Here is an 11,612-nt window from a genome sequence, read left to right on the forward strand (position 1 = left end):
TGCTGCTATTGCCTGTGAATACTGACCTTGAAAGCAAGAGCAGTAAGAGATTACATTTAAGTGGGAGAGTTAGATTGAAACTTTGACATTATCCTTTGGGGTTTAAAAGATGATTTTGAGCTGTACAAGTAGCCTCACTCCATGTGCAATAGCACAGGGCTAGATTTCTTCCCTCTCTCCAGGTTTTTGATGTAGATATATGAGCTGGCTGAGCGTTTCCTGGCTGTTGCAGGCTAATTTGCAAAGCTAGCCAGGTGAAACACTGCATTCAAGGCTTATATTTTGCTAATGTGATGGCAGAGTATTTCCCACATCTCATAAATACCTCCAGCCACGATAAAGGGGTGAGTGGAGGCAGCAGTACTGAAGCAGCTCCACTCTCAGTCACAGGGCCAGGTTTGCACTGGCATAGAGTTGGTGGCAGAATTTGGCCTGGGTTGTGTAAACACCAAGATGTGTGTATGTTTCCTGCTTCAGGTAATAATGTGCTAAGTTAATACTTTATGCACAGAGGTATGGAAACCTTTTTTTATGTTTTTCCCTCCCTCCCTCCTCTTTCCGCTCTATGATCCAGACACCACTAACTGTATGGAGTTGATGACTGGCAGACTTTCCAAATGTGGTAAGAACTTCCTTCCCTTGTGCCTTTCCACCTTCCCCAGCCCCTGCTGAGCAACATAACAATGCGCCGTGCTGTCCTGTTGCACCTCCTGCCCGTCCCTGTCCCTGTCCCTGTCCCTGTCCCTGCTCCCCCATGCTCTTTTCGAGACTCCCCACCCTGTAACAACCCTCTATGTCTTTCACTCACCTGGAGGGCACAAGCACATATCCCTTTTTCTGTTCCTCCCCATCCATGCACAGATGCACAGGCTCCACCACAGCTTTCCCCTTCATGGCACAAACGTGTGGTGTTACACTTGAGATACCCTCTCTCACTGTAACCCAGGCCAGTGATTTTCTTTCCTGATTTTTGTTTCCTCTTTTCTTTACTTGCTGCTGTTGGTTCATGACTCTTCAGACCCTTTTCTGCAGTGAAGCTGAATGCTGCCCTGCTAGCTGCTGTCTCCCTTGGTTTCCTGCTATTTGTTGAGACAGGAATGCTGTGTTATTTAACTCCATTTTGCATCCTCCCCCTTCTTCCCCAGATGTCCTTGGGGTGTGACACTTCTAAATTCTCCCTAAGACACACAGCAAATTATGTCAGACACTTGGCTAAAGTAAACTGTCATAGCTCCCCTCTGGACTTGGGGAAGGATGTTGTGTGTCTAACTGAAGGAGTAGTGAACCTACTGAAGATTTGGAATTTTGCTAGGAATAAGAGAAAAAAGTTTTCTGCAAAACTTTCAGCTCAGCTTGCTTGGGCTTACGTGAATTTTGGTTAACTTGTCCCTAGCCTTCCCTTCTCTCCCTGCACACATGGACTGGTCGTCTTTCTTTCAGTACTTGTGCCTCTACTCACTGGTCCAAATACAACAGTGGAAATGCCTAAATACTAAGAGAGATGTTTTTGTCTTACTGTTCAGGTCTTGTACAGAAAGATTCTGTATGAGAGAACTCTGTTCTCTTTAGATTTCCATCCTGGTATCTAGGTTGAGTTCAGATATCTCTGTGAAAGGGATGACAAGATGGTAGGAAAGTGTTCACTGAGCTGGTTCTGCTCTCCAGCTGGACCTGCACCTGGCACACTCTCTCTTCATTAACTGAAGAAAGTTGTTCTGGAGTTGTTCTGAAGTCTGTAACCATAAAGGGAAGTCGTCATGATGGAGATAATATTAGGTTTATGCATGTGTGACTGAGGCAGAATTTGGCCTGTGTTTCAGGCAATCTCTTTCCCTTAATTGCAGCTTTGCTGGTGGGAGTTTTTCATTTGCTCAGATAGGAGTTCATTTGATTTCTTAGGTGACTTTTCTGATCTTATGAACACTAATTTCCAACCTTTAGCTCCTTGAAGTCATCAGACCGCAAATTCCTCTTCTTCCTCAAGACTTCATTTCTTGCCTGGAATCTGGCATTCACATCATACAAAATACAAAATGCTGATTCTGCTGATTGCTTGCAAGTTAATTGAGCTATGGAGATAACCAGGCAGCACCCTGCATTCTCTAGATAGAGAGATCACTGCTCATGAACTCACAGTTCATGCAGGCCCTCCAGCTGTCACTGTGTCAGCAGCAATCCAACAAGGGACACAGAAGACAAGGTGAAGGCCAGCAGGGAAACTGTTTTGTGGCAGCTACAGCCCAGAGAGAGAGGAGATAGGATGGCCTATAGGAGTTTAATGGAGCTGCTTCCTTTAAATCACATTCCTGTTGGTGAACTCGCAAACAGTGTAAGCAGTGGTGACTGCACTGTGCTGAATTCCACCCTCCTGTGGGAGTGAGGAGCTGGAGCTTTCTTCTGCTGGAGCTCACCCATGGTTTAGACAGGGGAGTGAAAGGGAACCATGTGAGCTTTTAGCCTATTTGCCTATTTTTGGCAAACCTTTCTCTGTGGTTCTGAAGATGAGAACCCTCCATGATGTTAACACAATGTTCATCTAGTAATAACAAATAGTGTAGAAAAACTGTATTCTCTGGGGGTTTTGACCCTCTTGTTCCCTATTCTGACACTGAGCACAGGAGGTCATTCTTGCCAAAAGAGTTAACACTGTAGTAGGGAGAGCTGATCAAGTTCTTTAGCCTGGCTCAGCCATGTGAAAGCTCTGGTGGGAATGAGGAACATGTTTTCACCCACTATAAACCACTGAATGCTGTAATCAACAGCAAGGAAAATTCGTTTAGTCCTTTAAATGTTATCTCATCTTCTGCTAGCAGTGGTCATCAGTCTGAGGAGTGATTTTGCATAAAGTCACTGGCATTGAGAAAAAAGTTAATGTTGAACAATGAGGTTTGTCATAGGAGCTGTCAATATCCAAATGACACAACTGCTGCTCTACCAACCCTACCTGTGCAAACCAGAAAACTGCTGCCAACCTATAGTATTTCACAATAGAAGAAAAGAATGTGGCTTATAATAAATTGAAATGCATGCTGGGGTGAAATATTTCATTTTATGTTTTCACCCATCTCAGCAGGGGAATGGGCATTGCTGTTGCCAGGAAGACTAAACTGGTTTCCTTGAAGCCTGTTCATAAGATTAAATTTACCTTGTAAAAATTAAAATATTTACATATAAAATGCAGCTGTAACCTGAAAAACATCTAGAGGAGTGATACTTTAGCTGATCTATTCCTGTGTGTATTCTCAGCCAAATCAGTTTAGTGACAAATAAGCTTTACCACTTTATGTGCTGTCGTTAAGCCTTATAAAATCAGCACAGCTGTAAAAGGACAAGCTGGATTCTGTTTCTTTTGAAGCAGGATTGAGAGAACTGTTTATTACCATCTAATCTGGTATTTATGTCTATCTCACTGAAGAATAGGTTGTATAATTAAGGTTCTAATAGGTTCTGCAGAGCCTTTACATTAAAAATGAAAATCAAGATAATACATAAACTGAAAAGCCCTTCAGCTTCAACCACAAAGCTGGGAATTAGAAAGCAAGTATCATTTATTGTACACTGAACTCATTGGATCTGGAGCCATTGATGCACACCACACGGAAGCCCATGATGCCATTTCAATAGTCCTTGGTCAGCAAAGAGTCTCTCTTCACAAATTTTAGTGACTTCAAGTCTTTCCTTTAGTGAGCTGAGAATTTCTTTGGGTGATTGATTTCATGGTAGGGCTGTATATAGCCTTTGATACCTCCCCTTCCCACCCATTCCCGGTTTTTTGGAGTCCTTGGTAAGTATGTTTTGCCAAGGTGCTGGAAGCTGACAGGAAGCTCTGAAAATCCTGCCTTTTCCTCCACTTTGGCTTCTGAGATTAACCCAGGAAGACTGTAAACTTCCCAGTCTTCACACTGCCACTATCTGAGGATGAATTTTACTTGTAAGTAAGGCAATCTTTGCTTCTTATTCTCCATCCCTGATGATTCTCAGTGAAGTCTTTAGTTACATCAGTGGCACTTCCATGGAAAGAGGGTGATGATAAGAGGAGGAGATGGTTAGTTTGGATAACTGGTGCAGCTCCAGTCAGATGATGCTGTCATGTTAGGCACTGCACAACCATACACTCCTGCAGAATCTTGGACCATAACCCTGTGAAGGCTGGAAAGAAGGCCTTGTATTTACTTTTAAACATTTATTTTGTATTGCTGCTTACAACTGAAAACCTGGATTCCTGGCATCAGAGTTAAACAAGAAGCTTTTTGGTTCCTTGTGGGTACCAATGGCTATCACCAAAATGATCTGATCAAACCAGAAGCACAGCACATCCACTTGCCTTTAATATCTCATCAGTGCATCTCTCTCATCCCTTTTGCTTCCAGTGTTTAGGACTTGACATTTCTCCTATTCAGAGCTGTCTGAGCTTGCTGGCCATGGGCTACGTGTCCTCAGAGAACCACACTGCAGCAAAGGTTTCTCTTTGTAGCATCCAGCAATCACAGTTTGATTCATACAGACACAAGCCCATGCCAGTAGTATTCCAATCTGCTTGAGAAGTTAGGAAACATTTTGTAGTTTCAAACTGGTTGCATCACCTTTGGGTTGCAATTGCAGCCTGTATCTTTTGTGAGTGCTCATTTAGAGTCTGTTTTTGTGTTAGTAACAGCAGCAAATACCTGGACTTGGTGTTCTTGGAAGTGATCCTGACCCATATTGGCATTAATTAGAGTAATCCCACTTCTAAAAGTAGCTGTTTGATGGAAGAGGAGGTTGATGATTTGCAGCCAAAAAGTTGCAACTGTTGGCAGAAATATTGGTGTCAGAACCTTCAGAAAAAAAGCACACACTGCCCTCCCAGCTGAAAGGCTCTGTTAACACTGCCACACCATGAGGTGGTCAGAACAAGGGGGTTTTATTAATATTCCTGGAAAATCTGCTGGCTGCTGGGTTTGCTGAGCATGGCTCAGATTTCTCTCCAGTTCAAATTGTGGCCCAGCTGAGAGACCAAAGGAAGAAGACCCCCTGAGAGATCACATACTCATTCAAAATGGGTGGATCACAACAAGTAAGATAAGTCAGTGGTTCTAAAGAGTTCAAGCCAGGTTTGCCAGTTATCCCTGCCCATTCTGCCAGTATCCTTTGCTGTCCAAAGGAATGGCTGGCTCCCTACATACTGTAGTTGTATGTCTTCAGTCTAGTGCTGTGCTGGGGAGACATTTATTTTCCAATTCGTGCTCATGTTTTTGCACTGTAGAAGAAGGTAGCCACAAAAAAGGCAACTTGGCACTAAAAGTTTATCCAGATGTATTGAACTATTTGATTCATGTCAGATCATATTTTGACAGCTGTGGTTAGATTTTTACTATGCAGTACAAGATCTTTTTCTCTGTAATAATATCTAATACAGAAAACACAGATATCTCACTCTTAGTTAAGATCACAGTGTTTATTTATGATAGCCAGTGTTCCAGGAAGCTACATGGAAATGCTTGCTGGACTAAGCTAAGTTTGAGATACCTTACCAGAAGATTAAATCATCTTTTGAAGTGATTTATTCACTGGAAATGAGGAAGCAACATTTCACCAGCATGCATAGGTCATCTGTCTCCTTAGGAACAGGTTGAAGAATTTGAAACCCCTAACATAATATGTGAACATCCATCTGGCAGGAAAGATCAAAATTGTATTATTAAGTGCCAATACATTTCTGACATTTTATAGCAGAAAAGATAGGAATAAAGCTGCAGAAATCTCTAAGAGAATGGGTAGCAACAGTACTGTCATTTGCTGTGGCTTTATGGGTGTGGATCATCAGTTTCCCCTCTCAGCACACACTTGTGCAGGTAGATCTGTGTAAAAGGACTGGTAGATAAAAAAATTTGTGGGCTAGGACCTTTACCAGACGATTTGCCAGAAGAGCGTGACTCCATAACAGAATCTGGCATCTCTTCATCCCACCACTATCCTTGCCTGCTCTTTCAGTGCCACCAGCTGTCCAAATGAATGTATGATTCCCTCCCCTCCATCATCATGTCTCCTTTTTTGAATGTTACGTGGTGGTGCTGGATTGGCCAGAGCTTTTCATCAGTAACAGACAGTTTGGTTTCTGATTCCTTACTCATGCCTTAGCTGTGCAGGAGGCAGCAGCAAGGAAATGGGCCTCATCCCTTCGGGGCTTTGCTGCCTTTATTCACCATTCCCTAATTCATTATTCCAGAGCTACCTGTCTCAGTAATACTGTGAGGAGAGGCTGAACTGGATCTCAGCTTCTCTGTGTGTTTATGAGAGTGAGAGAAAAAATGTGCAAGACAAAGAATGGCCATCTGGATGCTAGACACAAATATTGGGCCACCCTCCTGCAGAGGAGAATGGGATGTTTTAGGGGAGTAAGAACAAGAATGGGTTATAGAACAATTAAATTTCAGGTTGGTTGTTCAGGTCTGCCCAGAGGAGTAGCAGTTGGAAGTTCCCACCTGCTGGTGGCATGGATGCCTGTGGCAGTGCTGTGTGATAACTTGAGTAGCTCCTCAGTTCTGCAGTAGTTCTGCAGTTTGTTCCTGCAGACACCATTTTCAGTTGGCATTTTTTCTGGCAGAGTCTAAGAGCTCTGGAAAGTAAGTCACCTTTTCCAGCTGCAGTTCAGGTTTCCTGCCAAGAAACTGGAGTTGTTCCCTGGACTTTCTGTCGGTAGCTAGTGAGCTGAGTGAGGTATCTGCCTGATTTAGATTTGTACAGGCTGGGGCCTTTTCAGTCTGGGGGGAGTCTCCTACATGGTCTGCAACTAAATGAAGAGGAATGGGCCACTTTATTATTCTGTCATCCCTTTCACTGCACTTACTCGTGGAGTGAGTTCTATATTTTAAGTCATTTGTTTCTGAAGGCAAACAGATCAAAAAATGCCTTGTCTTAACGAAGTGGGCTAGAACTCTATAAAAGTAGCAAAATTGATTTGAAAGGAAATGGATTATCACCCATTAAGGAGTGTTTTAATGCTTTACGTGAAAGAGGTTGGATTTTTGGTACATGGTTCACTGAAACCACAGCTGCTATCAAAACAGAGCACCTAGGGATGAAAAAGACATGGGCCAAACGGTAAGGAATGAGTATAGGAGGAAAACCTCAGGAACAGAGGCAGGCAAAAGACAGTCAGGAATGATGTGAAAGCAACAGGGAAAGAAGTAAGATAAGTCAGGTTGAGAAAAGGTGTCTCTTCCCACTGGTGACCTATGTTTTCCCATTCACTTTCTCCCAAAGCCCAAGATATACATGCAGAAACCCAAAACATCTCAGGCTATACAGAAAGAAAAGACAGAGGATAATCCCACAGATGGCATATTTATTTTGTGCAACTTTTGTGTTCAGCACCACAAGGATTAATGCATTAACAGTACATAGGCTTCAGAGAGATGGTTTCACAGGAGAAGGAAGTGCCTCAGGGTTTGCTTCTGTGAAGTCAATGGGAATGTTGCTATTTGCTGCAGTGAAAAGAGGGGCAAGTCCTTATCTGACTGTCTTAAAAATGTTACAAAACAGCAGACTTAATCAGTAACTGAAGCCTTCAGGCTTGTCCTGAAGCTGCTTGTTCACCACCTCCTGTTATGTTCTGCGGAGAGCTGTGAGGTCTTTACAAAGTGAGAGCAGGGTTTTTGCAAGGTACATCCTTTCCTGGTATCACTTGTGATGCCTGGAGTGATTTCCCTTATTTTCTTCCTCCTCTCTTACCTAGGTGCTCCATTTTCACTTGGCTTCTCAAAGTGGTGACACCACTGGGCCTAGGTCAGTGTCAGACAGGCTTCCTAAGAACAGCAGATGAAATTGTCAGGACTGTGAGGCTTGGTGCAAACTGCCTGCCCAGCTTCCTTCTATGTTGCTGTGTCTATCTCTAGCCCTGTTTCTTCCTTTTAGTGCTTGTATTCAAATCCATTCACAGTTTTGACTTCTTTCATGATATTTAGCTGTGACAGTGCCGCACACAGGTGCCCCAAACCAGTCCCTTCTCCAGAAATATATTTCTCTCAGCACCCCTTCAATACATGACCCTTTCATAAGCTTCAGTGCTTGTTTTCAAACCCATTCCCTTTCCTTGTCTTGCAGCAAACAGCTCCTTGGTCTAACTCAGAACTGCACATATCCATCTCCTCCTAACAGACATAAACCTAATGCTCTGAGCCTCCCCTCCTGCCTTTGATCCTTCTCTCGGTTTCTCACCCTTTCTACCCTTTACACTTTCTTTGCTCTGTGCTGATGAACATTTGCTCTCAAGGGGAAAGAAGACCTTAGTCTGTGCATGAAACACCAGGGATGTTCTGAAGAATCACTGAGCCAAACCTTCATCCCTGTCCAGAGGAAATGGGATGTCATCTCACTTTGTGAAATGAGAAAGGCAGCCTTTTTGAGGCCCCCTGATGGACTTACAGGTGTAAGAGCCTATGACACATCTTGCACTGAACTCTAGGCATGGAAGATTGCTGAAAAACCTATTCTAATCCATCATCGCCTGCATTTTCAAGTCTTGTTTTACTGGATTTATAACCTCAAAGGGAACTGAGAACTAACAGGAACAACACCCTGCACCATTTTCATGCTTCCAGCACAGCTGACCCATTCTTGGGTATCTCCAGAGTAAAAGTGTGAGGACTCCTTGTCTATCCAAAGAGCAGTATGAACCACCAGCCCAGCATCAGTTTTTCCTTGACTGCCAGGACAGGAGGGCATTATTACCTACTATTTAATTTCAAGTACAAAAGGCAAAGGAAGGAAAGGGTTAGTGAAATGGCCTATTTTAATTTTCAGTAGCTCTCTAAACATCCCTAAGGATTTTCTTACCTCCCATTAAAATTTTAACTAAAAACCAATGATTGTAAGGAATCCAGCAGTGATACAGGCAAAGAAAAGTAGACTGTTAAATACTTTTGCTGCAATAAATCTCCAGGCACTTGAAAGCCGGTAGGGCATGGGGTGGAGAAAGGGTGGATGAAACATGAGCTGCATATTTTAGTAGGATGACTAAAAAGTCCTGTATCAGGACTCAGCAAATACAAGGTGTATGATTTCTAAAGTGTTTTATTGCTCCATTCTTGCAAGTTGTACTTTTGTCACTGTTCCTGTCTATATGAAAACAAAAAACCTTCCCAGTTCCTGCAGAGCCCTGCTTACTCTGCCCTCATCTTTCCCTCTAAGCTTGTTAAATAAACTGCTCAGCTGAATAACTAGAGATATTCCCCTACTCTTTTCTCCCAACCCAGAAGTCTTTTCCTCTCCAGCATTTTTTTCAGTGCTCTTTTTCATTCTCTCTGCTGACTCCATTTGCTTATGAAGATGAGGGGTCCAAAGCCACCTGAGAACCAGATCTGCCCACATTCCTGCATTCAAGGCTGAGTGTTTGCTTTCTTTTTTCTCTTTTCATTGAAAAATGGTCTCCACTTAAAAGAAGTATAAATGAATCTGAGTAGATAAAAATGAGTTTGCACAATGTGTGTGCCCACAAACCTAAAACAGTTTTAGGGGGGCTTAGGGAAATCTCTAATGTAGAAGTCATAGATGTGCAACAGATACCCCCTTTCCCAAGCATTTGCATGCATGTGGAAGGGATCAGGTGGAGCTCATGGAGGTCTGAGCCTGAAGTGACTGAGTTTAGTGAAAGCCTTTCTCTTCTCAGTTGGAAATTGAGATATGTGCTTTGCCTGGTTGGTTGGTTGTGCCCATCACTAAGGCTTCAGTCAGCTGGGTGAATGATGCCCTTCCAGAAACTCACAGCCTGTTGCTTTTAGCTTTAGTGTAACTGAGTGACAGAACCAGGGCAAGCAGAACATTGGCCACAAAGCAGCAGGCACAGGAAGTCAAGGAATGAATTAGATTAGGATTCTTCACTCTATTTACCAGCCATTTGATTTTTCTGAATGCCCATTAACAAGCAGGGGGAAAGCAGCCACTACCTGGTTAGCATAGGGCAGGCAAAAAAGAGTAACAGATTCAGTTTTGCAAAGCACAAATACTATGCATTTCCTCTTTCTCTGTGTAAGACAATGATGTCTGTCTTGCATTTTCTGTTAGAGAATAAGAAAGTACTCAACAAGCTCTTCAGTCAAATTGCTGTGTGCAGAAGGTGCTTGCCTGCTGTAGTTACTGGGTTGCTTATGTTTGGAATTAAAGTGAAGTACATTATGACCAAGCCACCAGTATCCACCAGTCTCTGCTATGAGGAAGCCCTTTGCTCCTGACAGAATGTTCCCATCCTGGGGATGAAAGGTTCCACTCTTCGCAGCATTCTGCCACATTGGAAGGCAGATACAAGGGGCCCATTTCCTTCCAAGAGCTGGAGATAGAAATTATTTGAATGTGATAGAATGGTAGAGCCAACAGTCCCAATACTGAGAAAACCATCATGGGGTTTTAATGATCATGAACAGGCATCACCTCCATTGTGTACATCGGATAAAAAACACCTTCAATATCCATGTTCAAAGAGTGACCCCCTCCTATGTTTGGTAAAGATTAATCCCCCAATCCAAGAAAATGAAAGGGGACTAGAAATTCCTGAGCCTTTCCTCAAGTATGACCTTCTGCAGACCTTCTAAGACAGAAGCAGATTAAGAGCATATAACCATGCTTCCTGGAGGCCCACGTGGTGCAGAAGGCTGTACGCATGTGCCCGGTCCTTGTTAACACTGCAGCCTGATCTAGGGGCTGGCTGAAGGAGATGCCTGTTCCAGCAGCACACAGCTCTGCCTCCCTCTCTGGCTCCTAACTGCACTGGAAAGCATGCCGGTGCCATGGAGGCTGTGCTGTGGAGAGAGCATAAATTCAGGACAGTGAGGTGGTAGGTCTTGACCCTGGCAGAAGCAGGCAGATGTGTAACAGCCTGCTTCCACATTCAGCATCTTCATTTCCAAGTACCTGTTTAGGGAGGATCTGAAGGTGCTCAGAAGCCTGCGAGTGCAAACCACAGACCGCACACACAGATGGCAACGCTCAGCCATAGCTCATTTTCCAAATGATGCTTCCCTGGGACCACTCAGGGCTTCAGGCTTAGTCATGACAGGGCAGCAAGGAGAAACTCAGAAAGAAATAAAATGCAAGCAAGGAAAGCCTGATGCCTGTTGTAGACAGAGAGATTAGCAAGGCCGCAAATAAAGCATCAATGGGCAGCCACATGGAAATACCCCGTGTTTGTAACAGCAGGAGTAGGATGGGATTTGCCTGTGTCCAGCATTACAGTCACTGACATTTCCATGTGGAGTGGCCGAGTGAATCCTAGTAATGGACTGACCTATTTCAGTCACGTGGTACTGTGTCCTCCTGCCAGGTGAGACAGCAATGCTTCCCCACTCAGGAAAAAACTAGGAGCTTCCCCCTAGGTGCTTTATGCTCCCAGGTTCTTTATTTCTGTAGGTGTCCCATTCTAAACACTCTTCCTCTTCCTGCTCATTGTCTTCATCCCCCACACACCCCCACGCACGTGGCTCTGGATCTCCTCATCATGTTCTTCTCGTTAAAAACCCCATTGTTCATTTGTTTGTTTGTTCTCTCTCTTTCTCTTCTCTTTTTCTCTCTCTTTCCCTCTCGTTTTTTTTTTTCCTTCTTTCTTTCTTTCTTTTTTTGTCTCCTCTGTTTTGTGTACCCAG

General features: G+C 43.6%; 1 protein-coding gene across 11 annotated transcripts in view; it reads left to right on the top strand.

The window, feature by feature from the left end:
- The window catches only part of BRSK2 (BR serine/threonine kinase 2), a 305,642-nt gene that overhangs the window by 290,665 nt on the left and 3,365 nt on the right, over positions 1 to 11,612 (top strand). For 6 of the 11 annotated variants that reach the window (XM_064714734.1, XM_064714736.1, XM_064714735.1 and 3 more), the window contains one exon: positions 575 to 622. The exons of 4 other annotated variants lie outside the window; for them this stretch is intronic. In XM_064714734.1, the coding sequence (XP_064570804.1) occupies positions 575 to 622 (48 nt within the window). Of the gene's footprint in view, positions 1 to 574; positions 623 to 8,251; positions 11,607 to 11,612 lie in introns of those variants that run through there. One more of the 11 variants, XM_064714744.1, reaches the window with a different exon arrangement.

This window comes from Zonotrichia leucophrys, chromosome 5, assembly GCF_028769735.1.
Source record: "Zonotrichia leucophrys gambelii isolate GWCS_2022_RI chromosome 5, RI_Zleu_2.0, whole genome shotgun sequence".
Classification (NCBI taxonomy): domain Eukaryota; kingdom Metazoa; phylum Chordata; class Aves; order Passeriformes; family Passerellidae; genus Zonotrichia; species Zonotrichia leucophrys.